At 50.1% G+C, this 19,320-nt stretch overlaps 1 protein-coding gene across 1 annotated transcript; it reads left to right on the top strand.

Moving 5' to 3' along the window:
• The first annotated feature begins 4 nt into the window (after positions 1-4).
• LRRC3C (leucine rich repeat containing 3C) lies at positions 5-16,391 on the top strand. The gene is made up of 3 exons (XM_032163506.2): positions 5-109; positions 12,998-13,104; positions 15,480-16,391. Exons 2-3 carry the CDS (start codon positions 13,079-13,081, stop codon positions 16,279-16,281), a joined length of 828 nt encoding a protein of 275 aa, XP_032019397.1. The 5' UTR covers positions 5-109; positions 12,998-13,078; the 3' UTR covers positions 16,282-16,391.
• Positions 16,392-19,320: the final 2,929 nt, after the last annotated feature.

Genomic DNA, 19,320 nt, shown 5'->3' on the forward strand with positions numbered 1-19,320 from the left:
GAGATCGGATGATAGAATTTTGGGGCGTAACAATTCCAGCTTTTGCTTCTGTGCCCTTTAAGTGTATTTTATCCGTGCCCCAGTTTTGCAGATGAGGAGACTTGGACTTGTAAGTAACTTGCTGTAGGTCTTTGCTGGGTCCTAGACTGGATCGAAACCCAGATATTCTGACCCCAAGTGCAGGGTTTTTCCACTGCACCTGGCTGCCTCCGCCCTGGCCCCAGATTGGCTCCTCCAGAAACAGACTAGCCCGGCCCTTTGCCTGCTGGGCCGTCCTGGGAGAGCGCTTTTCACAACATTGGCTGGGATGAGGGTCTGGAGGGCCCAGAACGGAGCCTGCCTTCTCCTTCTCAGTCACGCTTGGCCCAGGCTGCCCCGGACCGGGCCACATCCTTGGCCGCCCCGCACCTGACGTGAGAAGAGGCTACGTATCATAGATTCCTTGATCAGTAGTAAGGAGCCTGAGTTTCTGTCTCAGGTCAGCTTATGTGGCTTTGAATGAGAGGCTCTGGTCTGCAGTTTTCACATCTGCATCGTCTAAAGGCAAGGGCACAGACTTTACTGCCTGGTAGACATGGGGTAGGCCCTCCTTTATTGGCAGTGTGACCCTGGGCAAATTGTCTTAATCTCCAATTCCACACCTGTGAAACCCCACCTCCGAGGTTGCGGGAACCCAAAAGAATGTATGTAAAGCACCTGTTGCATTGTAGGAATCTACTTAATATTACTGTAGGAGGTTGAACTAAATGGCTCTTGAGGTCTCCTCGGTCACTCCCATTCTCCATGTCACCAAGAGGTCTTGTCTGGGTAGTTTCAACTCCTTATCCAGCTTCTTTCTAAGTCCACTCTATGCAGGGCAGGGCTGGAATAGCAAGATCAAATGATGTCATGGCATGCCAACCTGACTCTGAATGGCAGTTCATGGCACCCTGAACTGAAAGTGAGGGAACAGGAAGGAAAAGGCTAGCCCAGGGAAACTGGGGAGCACTTCATTCGGACAATACCTACCCTTCCTTCCCCAGGGGGCTGCCAGGAAACAGTTGTCACACAGCTGGAGTGGGACCCCCAGAGGCACTTAGTGGTCACCAGGCAGGTGGGTATTTGAACCACCCAGAGCAGAACAGGCAGCTTCTTCAATATTTCCAGGGCCAGTGGCCCCAAAAGGGCTCATCCCAAGATCGAAATAATCATCCGAGTCTGAAATAGCTCTGCCTATGTCCTATGGAAGTTTCTCCTGGTTTGTGGAGGTGCCTTTCCTTATAGTCATCTTTCTGCAGACATAAGCAAACTCAGTGTTGTTCTTTTCACGGAAACCTCCCCAGCCTTAAGGCAAGAAAGGTGTCTCTGTCTTTTCTGAAGTGTGCCTGCTTGACTCCTTTGATTTTTCTCTGGGATTCTTCATCCTCCATCAAGTTGATCGAGCCCTCTGGATCTTAGTCAGTTTCCTGACATCTCTATGAAGTTCAGTGACCCAGACTTGAGTCCACGTCTCAAACAAGGTTCTGACTAATGCAGAATCTAACAGAAAGATTACTGGACATGTCATGCACTATTAATAACTCCTGTTATCAAGGATTTTTTTTTCACAATAGGAATGAACAGAGTTCTGACTCACTCTACGTTTGTGGTAAATTGCAGATCACTTTCTGCTTTATTTAGCCGGAGTCCCTGTCATCATCTTTCTCCTTCTCTCTTTGCCCTCATAATTACCATGTCTTCCCCAAACGTTCTTCAGCTGTGACTAGCCCTAAACACTATTCAGAGTGAGTGACAGCTCTCTTATTTGGTGCTGGGGGACACACAAACCCTTGGACAAACGATTGTCACTGTGTGCCAAGAAGCTGAAAAATTCTTCATGCCTCAGAGCCATAATTACACTTCTGGTAGCATATTCTAAGGAAGCCATCCCATGTACAGGAAAAGCTGCAGTGTGTCAGGATGTTCATTCCAGCAATATTTATAGTAGTGAAAAACTGAAAGCAACCAAATGCCCAAGAAAAAAATTACAGTATACCCACTGGATGGAATAGTATGAAGCCATTTAGGACAGATTGTGAAAACCCTGTGGCAGTATGGGGAAATGTTTGCTAAGTTATATGAAAAGATAAGGACACAAAATAGCATAAGATACATTCCCCAGGGATATAGTCAGCAAAATCTAGAATGAAGAAAATTAGGACAAACACCCAATTCCCTTAACAAATAAAATTGGGGCCAGGTATGGTGACTCACGCCTGTAATCCCAGCACTTTGGGAGGCCAAGGCTTTTGTCCAGGAGTTCAAGACCAACCTGGACAACATGGTAAAACCCCATGGTCTACAAAAATTAGCTGGGCATGCTGGTGTGTCTATAGTCCCAGCTACTCAGGAGGCTGAGGTGGGAGGATCAGTTGAGTCCAGGAGGTCAAGGCTGCAGTGAGCTGTGATTGTGCCAGTGCATTCCAGTCTGGGCAGCAGAGTGAGACCCTGTCTCAAAAAAAAAAAAAAAATTGGAAAAAAAGGGGAAGAGACTTACAGATTAAAATAAATTAAATGATATATCAACTAAAAGTCTTATTTGGATCCTGATTCAAGCAAACTGACTTAAAAAAAAAAAAAAAAAAAAGGCCGGGCATGGTCACGCATGCCTGTAACCCCAGCACTTTGGGAGGCCAAGGTAGGCAGATCACCTGAGGTCAGGAGTTTGAGACCAGCCTGGCCAACGTGGTGAAACTCCGTCTCTACTAAAACTACAAAAACTAGCTAGGTGTGGTGGTGGGCGCCTGTAATCCCAGCTACTCGGGAGGCTGAAGCAAGAGAATTGCTTGAACCCGGGAGGCAGAGGTTGTAGTAAGCCAAGATTGCACCGTTGGCACTCCAGCCTGGGTGACTGAGCAAGGCTCTGTCTCAAAAAAAAAAAAGATTTTATTAAGTTATCAGGCAAATTTGAATACTGACAATGTATTCAATGATATTAAGGAATTCTAAATGTTTAGGCATGATATGGAATTGTGGTAAGGTTGTTTTTTTAATTTAAAAAGTCCTCCATGGCCAGGTGCAGTAGCTCACGCTTGTAATCCAGCACTTTGGGAGGCTGAGGCAGGCAGATCACCTGAGGTCAGGAGTTCGAGACCAGCCTGGCCAACGTGGTGAAAAGCTGCAGTGTGTCAGGATGTTCATTCCAGCAATATTTATAGTAGTGAAAAACTGAAAGCAACCAAATGCCCAAGAAAAAAATTACAGTATACCCACTGGATGGAATAGTATGAAGCCATTTAGGACAGATTGTGGCAGTATGGGGAAATGTTTGCTAAGTTATATGAAAAGATAAGGACACAAAATAGCATAAGATACATTCCCCAGGGATATAGTCAGCAAAGTCTAGAATGAAGAAAATTAGGACAAATACCCAATTCCCTTAACAAATAAAATACAAAAATTAGCCGGTCGTGGTGGCAGGCGCCTGTAATTCCAGCTACTTGGGAAGCTGAGGCAGGAGAATCGCTTGAACTCAGGAGGCGGAGGTTGCAGTGAGCAGAGATTGTGCCATTGCACTCCAGCCTGGGAGACAAGAGTGAGACTTCATCTCAAAAAAAAAAAAGTCTTCCTTGGCCGGGCACGGTGGATCACACCAGTAATCCCAGCACTTTGGGAGGTGAGGCAGGCAGATCACAAGGTCAGGAGTTTGAGACCAGCCTGGCCAGCATGGTGAAATCCCGTCTCTACTAAAAATACAAAAAAATTAGCCAGGCATGGTGGCGCATGCCTGTAATCCCAGCTACTCGGGAGGCTGAGGCAGGAGAATTGCTTGAACCTGGGAGGCAGAGGTTACAGTGAGCCAAGACCATACCACTGCACTCCACCGTGGGTGACAGAGCGAGACTTCGTCTCAAAAAAAAAAAAAAAAGTCCTCCTTTCAGACATACATACTAAAATATCTGTGGATGAAATGATACAGTGATTGCATTTGCTTCAGAATAATCTGGACTGGGAACCATAGGGAAGTAATAAGATGGGCCATGAGGTGATAATTATGGAAGCTGTGTGATGAGGACATGAAGTTCCTTATATTATTTTCTATACTTTTTTTTTTTTTTTGAGACAGAGTCTCACTCTGTCGCCCAGGCTGGAGCACAGTGGTGCAGTCTCGGCTCACTGCAACCTCCGTTTCCCTGGTTCAAGAGATTTTCCTGCCTCAGCCTCCCGAATAGCTGGGATTACAAGTGCACGCCACCACATCCAGGTAATTTTTGTATTTTTGGTTGAGACGGGTTTTCACCATGTTGGCTAGGCTGGTTTTGAGCTCCTGACCTCAAGTGATCTGCCCACCTTGGCCTCCCAAAGTGCTGGGATTACAGGCATGAGCCACCATGCCTGGGCTATTTTCTCTACTTTTTTTATGTTTAAAACTGTTCATAATAAAAAGTCTAAACCTGCATATACATTAATGATTAAGATAAACCAAAACAGAGCAGCACTGGTAACATCTTCTGGCACCAGACTGCCAGGGTTCAACTCACAGCTCCTCTAGTTACCAGCTGTGTAAACTTAAGCAAGTTACTGAACCTCTCTGTGCTTCAGTTACCTCGTTGCTAAAAGAATTGGCAAGTGACACTGGTGTTCAGAAAAAATAAAGTAAATGAAGATGGCAATGATCATGATAATACCCACCTCATGTTGTGGATATTGAATGGGTCAGTAAATGTGAAATGAAACACTCGAAACAATTCCTGGCACATAATTAAGTGCTCAGTATGTGTTGCCTTTTATTAATTAATTCCACATTTGAATGATAGTTGAGCATCTACTTTACTGGGTTATGGAAATTCAACAAAATAAAAACAGACCTTGGGCCGGGCACTGTGGCTCAAGCCTGTAATCCCAGCATTTTGGGAAGCTGAGGCAGGAGGATTACTTGAGGCCAGGAGTTCAATATCAGCCTGGCAATGTAATGAGAACCCCCCCTCCTCAACCACCATCTCTATAAAAAATAAAAATAAATTAGCCGGGCATGGTGGCGTGTTCCTGTAGTCCCAGCTACTCAGGAGGCTAAGGCGGGAGGATCGCTTGAGCCCAAGGAGTTCGAGGCTGCAGTGAGTTATGATCTCATGTTTCACTCCAGCCTGGGCGATAAAGCAAGCCCTGTCTCTTAAAACAACAACAGCTGGGCGCAGTGGCTAACGCCTGTATTCCCAGCACTTTGGGAGGCCAAGGCAGGTGGATCATCTGAGGTCAGGAGTTCGAGACCAGCCTGGCCAACATGGTGAAACCCCGTCTCTACTAAAAATGCAAAAATTAGCCAGGCATGGTGGCACGCCCCTGTAATCCCAGTTACTAGGAAGACTGAGGTGGGAGAATTGCTTGAACCTGGGAGGCGGAGGCTGCAGTGAGCAGAGATGGCGCCATTGCACTCCAGCCTGGGCAACAAGAGCGGAACTCTGTCTCAAAAAAGGAAGGAAGAAAGAAAGAAAAACAACAACAAAAAAAACCTTGAATCAGGATGAAGGGATTTGGGGTGATCTTTTTCATTCTCTAATTTCAAACTTTACGTAATGTGATATTACTTTTAAATTTTTTATGAAAATTGTTTCAAAACAAAATGAGTCTGTCACAGGCTTTTCCTGCCCTCTGGGAGTTCCTTAGGCTGCTAAGGTAGACACATTCCCCAGCCTCAGTGTGCTTTCATCTGGTGATCTAGGAGTGGTGATGGGGCCTCTGCTTGTGAGAGATACACTGTCTTGTGGGCTGAGATAGGATGATAAACAAGGAACATGTTCCTGCGATGCTGCCGGCCATGTTCAGAATGTGGGAGAAAGGATGTCAAGAAACAGAGCCTCCGGCTGGGTGCGGTGGCTCACGCCTGTAATCCCAGCACTTTGGGAGGCCGAGGCGGGCAGACCACGAGGTCAGGAGATCGAGACCATCTTGGCTAACACGGTGAAACCCCGTCTCTACTAAAAATACAAAAAAAATTAGCCAGGCGTGGTGGCGGGCGCCTTGTAGTCCCAGCTACTCGGGAAGCTGAGGCAGGAGAATGGCGTGAATCTGAGAGGTAGAACTTGGAGTGAGCCGAGATCGCGCCACTGCACTCCCGCCTGGGCAACAGAGCGAGACTCTGTCTCAAAAACAAAAAAAAAAAAAGAAAAAGAAAAGGAAAAAAGAAACAGATCCCCTTCCCCTGGGGGAAAGAATGCCACCTCTGCACTCCTACTCCTCCCCTCCTCCCCCACCTTCTTCCTGAAGGGAGGGTGGTGAGGTCATGTCCAGAGCAAGTGCAAGAAAGGAAAGAACTGCTGCCATGCTTGGAGGTACATTGACAGTTGTGTTTTTATTTTTGTTTGGGTGGGGGATACCCCAGGCACGTGGTGGGAAGAAGGAGGGGGAGGGGAAGGCAGATGTTAAGCAGACAAAGGAACAGCGAATGACCCTCCTGAGAACTACTGAGCCAGTCAGAAGCCAGGAGTGGGTGCGGGACTGATAGCATCGCCAGCTGGACTCTGTTCTGCCTCCCTCGCCCAGTCCTGTAGTTGGCTATTTTGGGCTGTGGAGAGAAAGGGCTGAACCGGTCAGGGCCACTGGGCCCCCATCCCTCAGCCAGTGCCTGGGAACAAGAACCTCCCTGGGGAACCAAGTGCAGGGAGGTAACTTAGGAACCCTTCAACCTGCATATTCTTTGATATGGACAATTGACACTTTTTCATGAACAAAAGCAGTTAGAAAACTGAAAATATTTCAGATCAAAAAGACAATGGATATAAAAACAGTAGGTTCAAGACAAGACCCCCTAGCTCCCTACCAACTGAGTTCCTACTCCTAGCCTCACCTGTCTAGAAATCTGGGTGGCCACTGTTCCCAGATCACCTTCTTCTGCCTAAGGCCAGCTCCTCCTTCAGTAACAATCACAGCAAACATTATTGTTTGCTATGTTCCAGGCTCTGGGCAAAGGGCTTTATTTGTCTGTTACAGAACCACCTCCGCCTGGGCTACTAGACTTGCTGCCTGTCTCACATTTGCATTTCCTGAACAGAGTGAATTCTCAATAAATGTTAACTGAACTATGTAAAGGAACTGTTGCCAGTAAGGGGTCCCGATCCAGACCCCAAGAGAGGGTTCTTGGATCTCACGCAAGAAAGAATTCAGGCTGAGTCCACAGTGCAAAGTAAAAGCAAGTTTATTAAGAAAGTAAAGGAATAAAATAATGGCTACTCAATAGACAGAGCAGCCCCGAGGGCTGCTCGTTGCCCATTTCTATGGTTATTTCTTGATGATGTGCTAAACGAGAGGTGGGTTATTCATGCTCCCCTTTTTAGACCATTTAAGGTAACTTCCTGACATTGCCATGGCATTCGTAAACTGTCATGGCGCTGCTGAAAGTGTAGCAGTGAGGACCACCAGAGGTCACTCTCATTGCCATTTTGGTTTTGATGGGTTTTGGCCAACTCCTTTATTGCAACCTGGTTTATCAGCAAGGTCTTTATGACCTGTATTTTATGCTGACCTCTTATCTCATCCTGTGACTTAGAATGCCTTAACCGTAGGCTTCAGCCTCATTTTACCCAGCTTCTATTTGAGACGAAGTTGCTCTGGTTCACACGCCTCTGACAGAACTGCACGTCCCAGACTACAGCCACACAGCTCTCCCTTGTTCTTGCCTCAGCCTCGTATCCTTTTCCATCTGATGGACTCCTATACACCCCTCAAGGCCTACCTCACCTGTCACCTTCTCGGTGCAGCCTTCCCCAGTGTCCAAGCAGAGTCCACTGCTTCATCCTCCAGGCTCCTGTGACCCTGGCAGATTCCTCAGCCCAAGCCCACCCTTAGGTGATCAGATGGCTACATTTGTGCACACACCAGTCTTCCCTCATTGGTTGGGGGACATTTAGTTCTCAGCCAGGCGCGGTGGCTCTACGCAAAAATACAAAAGTTAGCTGGGTGTGGTGGTGTGCGCCTGTAGTCCCAGCTACGTGGGAGGGTGAGGTGGGAAGATGGCTTGAACCCAGGAGGCTGAGGCTGCAAGTGAGCTGTGATCATGCCACTGTGGTCCAGCCTGGATGACAGAACGAGACCTATCTCAAACAAAAGAAAAAAACAACAATTCTGAATCCCCAGTGCCTAAGAGGGCCTGATACACAGTACATGCTCAGATATGTGTTAAGTAAATGAGAGAGTACCTCCAAGCATGGCAGCATGAAGTGTATGTATACACCCCTTGCTCTGTTCCACAGGGAACAACAATAGCAGAGGCCTTTGTTGGGACTCCCCAGTGATGGCTTTTGCAGTCCCATGCCATGTGTCCCTCAGGTCTTTATCATCTCACACCTAGACCTTTGCCATGACTGGTTTTCCTGCCACCAATACATCCCCGACACAACCAACAGAGTGATCCAAATATCAAATCTAATTTTAAAACCTTTCAATCCGACCAGATGCCGTGGCTCATGCTTGTAATCCCAACACTTTGGGAAGCCGAGGTGGGTGGATCACTTGAACCCAGGAGTTTGAAACCAGCCTGCTCAATATGACCAAACCTCATTTCTACACAAAAATACAAAAAAAAAAAAAAAACCATTATCTGGGCATGGTGGCATGCACCTCTGGTTCTAATCCCTTGGGAGGCTGAGGTGGAAGGATTTCCTGAGCCTGGGGAGGTTGAGGTTACAGTGAGCTGTGATGCCACCACTGCACTCCAGGCTGGGAGACAGAGTGGGACCCTGTCTCAAAAAAAATAAAAATAAAAATTTGGCTGGGCTCAGTGGCTCACACCTGTAATCCCAGCACTTTGGGAGGCCGAGGTCGGAGGATCACTTGCAGTCAGGAGTTCAAGACTAGCCTGGCCAACATGGTAAAACCTCGTCTCTATTAAAAAAAAATAATAGCAGAGGCCTTTAATAAAAAAAAAATTGGCCGGGCATGGTGGTGCATGCCTGTAATCCCAGCTATTCGGGAGGCTGAGGTAGGAGAATCGCTTGAACCCAGGAGGCAGAGATTGCAGTGAGCCGAGATCAAGCCAGTGCACTCCAGCCTGGGTGACAGAGTGAGACTCTGTCTAAAAAAAATAAATAAGTAAAATAATAAAAACTAAAAACCTTTTTAATCCATAAGCCACGGAATCAAGTCCCAATGCATGCATGGCATACAAGCTACAAGGATCTGCTCCCTTTTTACTTCTTTACCCCCGGCCTTTGCCACCACCCCCTCCATCCACGCAGTAATCTGGAAGCCAAGCCATTTCATGCTCCCTTGCTCTTGCACACTCTGCTTCTCCACCTGATTAACCCAGCCTTGAAAGCCCAGTTAACATGTCACTCCTTGGTGAAGCCTTCCTTGATTATACCCCGGAAAAGCTAGTGTACCAGTTAAGGATGCTCTCAGCAGAAATCAACAGACAACCCAAATAATGATTCTCACCTGAGGAGCTTTTGAAAATTCCCATCACCTGGCCAGGCACGGTAGCTCACACCTGTGATCCCAGCACTTTGGGAGGCTGAGGCAGGTGGATCACCTGAGGTCAGGAGTTCGAGACTGGCCCGGCCAACATGGAGAAAACCCGTCTCTACTAAAAATACAAAAATTAGCTGGGCATAGTGGCGTGTGCCTGTAATCCCAGCTACTTGGGAGGCTGAGGCAGGAGAATCTCTTGAACCCAGGAGGCAGAGGCTACTGTGAGCTGAGATGGTGCCACTGCACTCCAGCCTGGGCGACAGAGTGAGACTCTGTCTCAACAAGAAAAAAAAATCTCCATCACCAGACACATGCCCGATGGGTGTACCCAGGCATCAGGAGTTTTCAAAACTGCCTATATACCAGTGTGCAGCCAAGTTGAGAAGCACTGAAATTAGGGGGTTCTCTTTCTCACGTATTGAGCCTAGAGGTGGCTGCTGCTGGTGTTGGTTGAGTAGCTCAGTGATTTCCAGGCCAACATCTCAGTAATACTCAACCTTCCCTTTATGCTTTGTTGTCTCATGGCCACGAGATGGCCTGAGTTGACCCTTTCATGTCCAAAGTAGGGTCCAGGCATGGTGGCTCACGCCTGTAATCCCCAGCACTTTTGGGGGGCGCTGAGGCAGGAGCCCTAGGAGTTTGAGACCAGCCTGGGCAACAAAGTGAGACCCTCATCTCTAAAAAAAAAAAAAATTGGCTGGTTGTGGTGGCACATGTCTGTGGTCCCAGCTACATAGGAGGCTGAGGCAGGAGGACTGCTTGAGTTTGGTAGGGGGTCAAGGCTGCAGTGAGCTGTGTTTGCACTCCAGCCCGGGCAACACAGTAAGACCCTCTCTCAAAAAAAAAAAAAAAAAAAAAGGCTGCTGCAGTGGCTCACACCTGTAATCCCAGCACACCTGTAATCCCAGCACTTTGGGAGGCCAAGGAAGGTGGATCACCTGAGGTCAGGAGTTCAAGACCAGCCTGGCCAACATGGCGAAACCTCATCTCTACTAAAAATACAAAAATTACCTGGATGTGGTGATGCAGGCCTGTAATCCCAGCTACTCAGGAGGCTGAGGCAGGAGAATCGCTTGAATCCAGGAAGTGAAGTTTGTCGTGAACCGAGATCACGCTATTGCACTCCAGCCTGGGAGACAGAGACTCCATCTCAAAAAAAAAAAAAACAAAGTAGGGAGAAGAGCAGAGCCCAGCCTTATCCTCTCTTACCAGCAAATCAAAGACTGTCCCACAAACCTATTCTGCAGACTTCTGCTTAGACGTCATTGACCAGAATTGGGCCACCCTCAGCTGCAAAGGAGATTGGAGAAGTAGACAACAGGATTTTTGATGGGCTGAGAAGATCAATCAGGTTGAATCGTCAAGGACTGAGTGCATTGCCACTCCCAAAGCCATGTGTGTTATCTGGTAGTAGGGAAGGGATGGTTCTGCCATGTTATTAATACTTATTCTCTCTCTGCGCTTCACAGCTCCTTGTACAAACATCAATTAATGCAGGCATCACATCAAAGCATTGTGGAGACATGTCTGTGTCTCCCTCCAGACCAACAATTCTCAACTCAGGCTGCTCGTTAGACATATCTGGGGAGCTTTTGAAAGAAACCAGTGCCTAGACCCCATGCACAGAGATGTTAATGTAATTGGTCCAGATGAAGCCCCAGCATAACTAATTTGTAAAAGCTCCCCAAGTGATTTGAATGTGCAGGGTGTTTTGAGAACCCTGCCATAGACTCAGCACCTTAAGAACCCTGTCTATGTCCCCTTCAACTAGCACACAAGGCTCACAGGAAATCATCACTGAATGAATAAATAAATGGATGGCAGAGAATTTCTGCTCCAACTCTGCAGTCCCTAGTGGGCAGTGTGCACTGTCCTAAGTGTGGTTCCTCCCTCCCCTCAGATCTCCCTCCTTCACTGAGTTTGTACTCAGACTCCCTTAATTAACCACATCTGCAGCTCCAACTGGGCTCCTGCTTCTCCCACAGCTGCTGTGCTGGACACCCTAGTTCCACTCTTTTCCTGGAAGCTGCCCTAGTCTTAGAAGGAAATAACCCTCCATCAACAGCCAGGCTCAACTCTTGTGCCTCAGTTAAAGCCCCTGCCCAGTGTGAGAGAGGAACAGGGGGAAAGGGAGGATTGCTCAGCTTTCTGTCCCACATTCAGCTACAGTCCCGAAATGGACACCAAGTAGCCAGCAGCAGAGTGTCCGGCCCTCAGAGAAAAGGTTTGCTTGTTGCTTCTCCTGCCTAAGTGTAGAAAGTTATCTAATTCCTTAGACAAACGTGAGTCTGCAAAATTCCCCTGTTGACATCACAGGAGTAAGTCCGTGGTGAGTACATCCTCAGAGATTATATCATCTGGTATCCTACCATCTGGTCTGGTCCCCATCATGCTTCTGAAACTGCTTGTTCAAAGGTAACCTACAGGGCCAGCCTCGCAGGCATGCGGCCGACGAGGTCCCACAAGACCTCATGCCCTGTGCTCAGAAGAGCTCTGCACTTGGTTTTACACTCTGCTGCTGTCGTCATCTTGAAATTCTTTTTTATTTTTATTTTTTAGAGACAGAGTTGCACTCTGTCACCCAGGCTAGAGTGCAGTGGTGCAATCACAGCTCACTGCAGCCTCCACTTCCCAGGCTCAAGCCATCCTCCTACCTCAGCCTCCCGAGTAGCTAGGACTAAAATATGCGCCACCATGGTCTGCTAATTTATTTTTTCTTTTTGTAGAAAGTGCGTTTGGACAATTTTTTTTTTTTTTTTTTTTTTTTTTGTAGAGACGAGGTTTCACTATGTTGCACAGGCCAGTCTCAAACTCATGAGGCTCCTTGGTCCTCGGCCTCCAAAAGTGCTGAGATTATAGGCATGAGCCACTGCACCCAGCCTTGAAATTCTTTTTTTTGAGACAGGGTCTTGATGTGTCACCTAGGCTGGAGTGAAGTGGCACGACCTTGACTCAATGAAACCTCTGCCTCCTGGGTTCAAGTGATTCTCGTGCCTCAGCCTCCCAAAGAGCTGGGATTATAGGGGTGCGCCACCTCAGCCCAGTTAATTTTTTGTATTTTTAGTAGAGATGGTGTTTTGCCATATTGGCCAGGCTGGTCTCGAACTCCTGGCCTCAAGTGATCCACCCACCTCGGCCTCCCAAAGAGCTAGGATTACAGGCGTGAGCTACCATACCTGGCAAGGCCTTGAAATTCTTAAATTTTCGCCTGGGTGTGGTGGCTCACGTCTGTAATCCCAGCACTTTGGGAGGCCGAGATGGGTGGATCACTTGAGGTCGGGAGTTCGAGACCAGCCTGGCCAATATGGTGAAACCCTGTCTCTACTAAAAATACAAAAATTAGCCGGGTGTGGTCAACAGGGACCTGTAGTCTCAGCTACTCTGGAGACTGAGGCAGGAGAGTTGTTTTAACCTGGGAGGCAGAGGTTGCAGTGAGCTGAGGTTATAGGACTGTACTCCAGCCTGGGCCACAGAGTGAGACTCTATCTTAAAAAAAAAGAAGAAGAAGAAATTCTTAACAGGTTTTTGAAACAAGGGACCCCCCCACACACACACCCCATTTTTATTTTGCACTCAGCTCTACAATTCCGTGTGCAGTCCTGGTCACCCATAGTCTTGCAAAATCCAGCAAGAAAAATCCTTCTCAGAAAGGTCTCCAATGCGTATGACCTCATCTTCCTTCGTGTAAGTATATCCTCCCGTCTTTGTGACACCCCACTCTCCCGTACTCTTCCACCTCTCTGACCTGGCAGGAGGGCTTCCAGGTTCCATACAATACAATACCGTAGGTACCATCAGGCTCAACATGCAAGGATGTAGGGTATTGGTAAGCGTGGCACAGAGGTAAGAGCTGCTAGCAGGCAATGGAAAGTGGTTGGACAAGGAGTCAAAAAACTGGGCTCTGGTCTTTGGCCACTGACTCATTGTGTAACTCGGGTCACATTCTGGGCCTCAGTTTACCGGTCTGCAAACTAAGGAGGGTTCAACTGGCTGGTCCCTTCCTTTGAGCTCTATCAATCATTGAGGCTCTGAATCCCAGCACCAAACTGGAGATAGTGTGGGTAGGATGGTGCCACAGGAGGCACCATGTGGTTGGACTTGAGGGTCAAGGGAGTTGCAGGGGATAAGCCACCGTGGGCTAAGGAATGAGATGGGTCATCCACATGGATCACATCTATGACCCCTTATCACCCCTGCCCCTGCACAGCATACGAGAGAAGGTGGGTGGGAAAAGCCTGGCGTGGGTAATGAAATCATGGAGGAAGACCACGATGTGTTCTGAAAGTCAGTAATCCTAACAACCAGCCTTTGCACAGCACTTCACAAAGTACCTTCACATCCACTCCACCCTGGTGGGTCCTCCCAACCCTGCAGCAGTGTCAGGTGACATGCCCAGGTCACACATTAATCTCATCTTCTGCCTTGAAATCCTTCCTTCCCACTACCCAGTGAACATTAGGAGAGGGTGGTATCACGGAGTGGCGTGGCCTGCAAATGATGCCTAGGGTAGGGACGCCCTGGGGGAACAAGTCATCCAAGCCCTCTTTGGTGCCCAGGCCTGAGGGAGAGTTCAAAGTGCCAACCTGAGAGTCCAGGGCTCCAGCAAACTGAGAGAACCTGAGTCAGTTCTCATCCAGATCATAAAATCAGCAGGGAAACTCAGGGACGACCACATCAGGCTTCAGGTGCCTTAAGGAACTCCTTTCAACTCCTAGAGAGGCAATCAATCCACCACGCAGAGAGCAAACTAAAGTTGAACCACAGCATCCCTGGCAGGCAAGAGGGCTGGGCACTGTGAGGAGCCAGGAGATGAAGAACTCCGGACAGACATGTTCTCCAAGGAAAGGCTAGGGGAAGTTTGCTCACTGTGGAAGAAGGGGCCACTGAGCATGGAAGAAGGTGCCACGGCGTGAAAGAAGGGCAGAAAGGAGTAGGGGGAGGAATGGAGTTGGGGGAATACAGATTGCTGGAGACAGTGGATGTGAGATGGGGCCCACCCAGTTCTGCCTGCCAGGCCTGCCAAGCAGGGATCCTTCTGTCCAGCCAGGCTCTGGGTAAGGAAGAGGGGTTCTGGGAAGCAGAGTTTCAGCCTTGGGGAGCGATGGAAGCTGGCAGCATCAAGGCCTTGTGAGGGGAGCCTGGTGCAGGGAATGGAATTGGGTCCTGGTCTCCCCACAACAGAGTTCATCAGGGTCCAGGATCTGCCCTCTCTTGTCATTGCCTGGCCACACCATGGCTCAGGTATCCGACACCTGGGCCCGGAGTCACATGCCAGGAAACCCAACACTCTTGGGTCCCAGCCCCCAACTTCCAGCAGCTACAAGCAAACAGGGCTTCTGGAAGAGGAAGCGGGTCTCTCCAGAGCCCAGCAGCAGGGAGCCTACGTCCAGGGAGAGGGCACCTGCACTGGAGAAGGCTCTGCCACCAACAGGGGTGAGAGGAATGGAGGAGGACGAGGAGGAGGAGGGAGGAAGTGCAGGGCAGAGAGAACAGAGCTGGGGGAGGCAGAGGGGTGGATGCTCCCGGAAAAGGGGTAGATGGGCATAGAAGGTGGGGCCAGAGGTCCATTTTACCTAGTCACCTGGCCTGGCTGGACGCCCTGACACCCTATCACTCATCCGTCCCCCTTGTCTCCATCATGCGAGTGCCAACCAGACCCTCTGGTGCCTACCTAGCCCACTTGGCAGCCACCCAGGTAGGTAGGGGAAGAAGACTTTATTCCAGTAGAGAAACCAACACAGGGACAGAGGCAGAAACTTAGAAACCCCCAGACCCAGAATGACCAACAAGGCCTCATAGATTAACCTTCTAGAATCAACAGACCCTAAAAGAGTTTCAAGTGCAAGAGACCCTTTACCCAAAAGACCCTATTGAGGAGCCTTAAATCAAGAAAGACTGCAATAAGGAGTGAAAAAGTCACCTAGGCTTGAGAGAAGCCCCCGGAGAAGAGGCCCCAGCCCAAAAAGACCCCCAAGAGGGACCTCAGGAGGAGAAAGCTGACAGTGGGGCATGCGATTCTCTTGACTCACTCTTCCTTTATGTGGCCTTTTCTTCCCCAGATCCTACTCCACTCCAGGACTATGCCAATTTATGGCCATGCTCCCAACAGCAGGTCACCTCCTGTCCCTCCTGCTGGTGATAGGCACAGGGGGTACTATGCCCAGCCCCCGGGTGCCTCCCCGGGGCTGTTATGTGGCAAAGGAAGCAGGTGAACAGACGTTCCGCTGCAGCCAGGCAGGCCTGAGTGCTGTGCCCTCCAGCATCCCCAATGACACCCGCAAGCTCTACCTGGATGCCAACCAGCTGGCATCGGTGCCTGCTGGTGCCTTCCAGCACCTGCCTGTCCTGGAGGAGTTGGATCTGTCCCATAATGCCCTTGCCCACCTCTCAGGGGCAGCTTTCCAGGGCCTGGAGGGCACGTTGCGCCACCTCGACCTCTCTGCCAACCAGCTGGCCTCAGTGCCCGTGGAGGCTTTCGTGGGACTACAGATCCAAGTGAACCTATCCGCAAACCCATGGCACTGTGACTGCACCCTCCAGGAAGTGCTCCGGCAGGTGAGGCTGGTGCCGGGCACTGGGACAGGCATCGTGTGTGGCTCAGGAGCCCGACCGGATCTCGTGGGGCAGGAGTTCCTGCTGCTGGCAGGGGAGGAAGAACTGTGTGGGTCGGGGTGGGGTGGGGCCCGGAGGAGCACCGATGTGGCCCTGCTGGTCACCATGGGGGGCTGGCTGACACTTGTGGTGGTTTATCTGGTGCATTATGTGTGGCAGAACCGAGATGAGACCCGGCGCTCCCTCAAGCGGGCCACAGTGCTGCCCATGCGTTCCGAGGACTCCTCCATCCTCAGCACAGTGGTCTGATGATCCAGGATCCTCCTCCAGCCACACCCCACACTCCTGCCCCTATGCCCTCTTCTTTCCTCTGACCCCCTCTGCCTCCTGTGCAGCTTCACCCCTGCCCCCAAGCCCATCCCACCCCTTCCTCCTTTATTCCCCCTAAATACCTGTGCTGGCTCTCTCTCTCTCTCTCTCTGTGTCATCTTAACCAACACCATCTTTGGTGCCTGGAGTTTTTTGGTGCCTACTCTGTGCCTGGATTGTGCTAGACTCAGAAAACCCAGAACAGAGAATGACAGCAGGTGGGGTGGGAGCAAGGGAGGAGGGGCTGTTGGGGGCAGGTTGAGGAGGGAGCCTGCACCTGGCCCAGGGCGATTTTAAAGGCTTTGCTGTAGGATGTTTGAACTGATTCTTTTTTTTTGACATGGAGTCCCGCTGTGTCACCAGACTGGAGTGCAGTGGCAGGATCTCGGCTCACTGCAACCTCTGCCTCCCAGGTTCAAGCGATTCTCCTGCCTCAGCCTCCCAAGTAGCTGGGACTACAGGTGCGTGCCACCAAGCCCAGCTAATTTTTGTATTTTTTAGTAGAGTTGGGGTTTCATCATGTTGGCCAGGATGGTCTTGATCTCTTGACCTCGTGATCTGCCCGTGTTGGCCTCCCAAAGTGCTAGGATTACAGGCGTGAGCCACCGCACCTGGCCTGAACTGATTCAGGTGGGTGGATCACCCAAGGCAGTACGCAACATGAACCCCTTGGGCGATTACAGGCCCACACAGCCCTTCTGCCACCAGCTTCTTCCTGCCCTACAGAGCTGAGGCCTGGAGCGTCAGAGAAAGCCAAGGGTACCCTGAGGGAGCCCCCAGCTGAGGGGGAGTGAGGCCCCACCCCTTCCTGAATTGGGCTCACAAACAGAGGCTTCGAGAGGGCAACCCTAAGACTGAGGTCTCCTACAGAGTGAGGGGCATCAAAGCCAGAGGCAACCCGGGGAGCTTATTCTAAAGAGAGGAACTGCCTCCCCCATTGGACTAAAGGAAGTTCAAACTGCTAGAAATGGTTTCGCCTTAGCTCTCTGAGAATCTGCCATCATCAACCTCTCTTACCTCCAGGGAACCCATCTCTACTAAAAATACAAAAAATCAGCCGGGCGTGGTGGTAGGCACCTGTAATCCCAGCTACTCATGAGGCTGAGGCAGGAGAATCACTTGATCCCAGGAGGTGGAGGTTGCAGTGAGCCGAGATCACGCCACTGCACTCCAGCCTGGGGCACAGATCGAGACCTTCTCTAAAAAAAAAAAAAAAAAAAAGAATAGGGAGAGCTTTGGACAGAAAAGAGAGAGGAGAGAGGGCCCCTAGATGAAAGGTGTGGACAAGGAAAGGAAGATGTGCAACAACTCAGAATGTCTGGGCAGCAGCAAGACTCACCCCGGGGCTGGAAGAGAGGGTGCAAAGAGGGGCAAGGGGATGGTGGGTGGGACCAAGCTGGAGGCGAGGTCAAAAGCCAGGCTGTGGCCAGATTTAAAAGGACACTGTAGGCTCCTCCTCTCTTCTCCCTCTGCCTCTACTGAGAGCCTCCCCTGGCTTCTTGCTTCTCTTGTCCCCAGGCTCCTCTTCTTCCTGTGCCCTCTACTGAGGATCCCCTCCTCCAACTCAAGGTCCCTATCCAGAGACTCCCTATCTCTCTCCATCCTCTCCTTTATACACTGATTAGTTTCCTGAGCTCCTTCTTGTCGGGGGACGGTGGTCTCCTCTATGACTGAGCTGAGGACGGGTGACTGGAGAGCTGGGGGTAGTGAGGAGACCCCAGAACATCCCTGGACAACTCAATAAAGTCACTTTTGTCAATGCTCTGATCTCTTATTGCTCATTTTCCTGGGCACCTGTGGCCTGTTGGTGAAGAGAACGGGTGCTGAGCTTGTCTTCGGCCCCTCCACTACCCCTTTGGTGGGGGGTGCTCCTGCTGGGCTGGAGGCCAGGTTCCCATCTCCCCTTCTGCTTCCCAGCCCCTGCCACCAGAGTCCATCTGCTGGACTGGTCAGGGCTATGCCAACACACTCAGAGGCTCCTGCACAGAACGACTGCCCCAGAATCCCGGGCTGCTCCCTCAGCATCCTGACCCCGGGTTTGTGCTTCTCCATCGGGCAGGCAGGACGGGGTGACGTAACTGGCTTCACTCCCATCCTCACCTCGCCATGGACCAGGGATCACAGGACCCTGGGTTCTGAGAAACCACGGAAGCCACATGAGGCAGCTGGACAGCCTCAGCGATGTTGCCCACTTCTGCCCTTCTGCCTGTGACAGAGGGAGCGAAAAGGCACGCTCTTCTGGGAGACACACTATGTCAGTCCCAAACTCTCCCACCAGGAAATGCCAGAACCTGGCTCAGGAACCAAGACAGCCCAGCCTACTGCTAGCCCAGGCCTGAGGCAAGAATTCCCACTGCCGGAGCCCAGGTCCCAGCTTGTCACCACATACAGCATCGGGGAGCCAGTGGGCTGTGATGGGAGGAGAGGGAGAGGCCTAATACTGCCTTTGCAAAATGATGACTGAGACAGTGAAAGAGATTTAACTTAACTGACTCCATCTTGCTTTTAACCTCCAAGCTGTCCCCGCTCATTCCTAGGCATAGGCTGAACTAACTTTGGGAAAAACTTATAGTTTAAACAAAGACAGTAACAGCCCTTTCCCAAAGCAGACCTCCTTCTTGCCTGGGGACTAGATTGCCTTTGTAGAACTAACATCAGCCACAAGATTAGAAATTATGGTTTAGGAGTCATGCCGCTGGAGGCTCCCTAAACTGCTCCTAAAATCAGTGCTTGAGGTATTTTGCAGACCCTGCACTTGATGGATCAGCTGGCCCCACTCAGATCAATAAACTGGCTCCTCTGATCTTGTGGCCCCCACCCAGGAACTGACTGAGCACAAGAAGACGCTTTGACTCCCTGCGATTTCATCTGTGACCAATCAGCACACCTGGTTCACTGGCTTCCCCGCAACCCACCAAGTTATCCTTAAAAATTCTGCCCCCCACGTGCTCAGAGAGACTAATTTGAGTAATAATAAAG

The sequence above is a fragment of the Hylobates moloch genome, unplaced genomic scaffold (assembly GCF_009828535.3).
Source record: "Hylobates moloch isolate HMO894 unplaced genomic scaffold, HMol_V3 SCAFFOLD_10, whole genome shotgun sequence".
NCBI lineage: Eukaryota > Metazoa > Chordata > Mammalia > Primates > Hylobatidae > Hylobates > Hylobates moloch.

Coding starts and splice junctions, on each gene's coding strand:
- LRRC3C (XM_032163506.2), top strand. CDS start 13,079: ATGCGTATGACCTCATCTTCCTTCGT. Junction 13,105..15,479: donor ATGACCTCATCTTCCTTCGT/GTAAGTATATCC, acceptor TTTCTTCCCCAG/ATCCTACTCCACTCCAGGAC.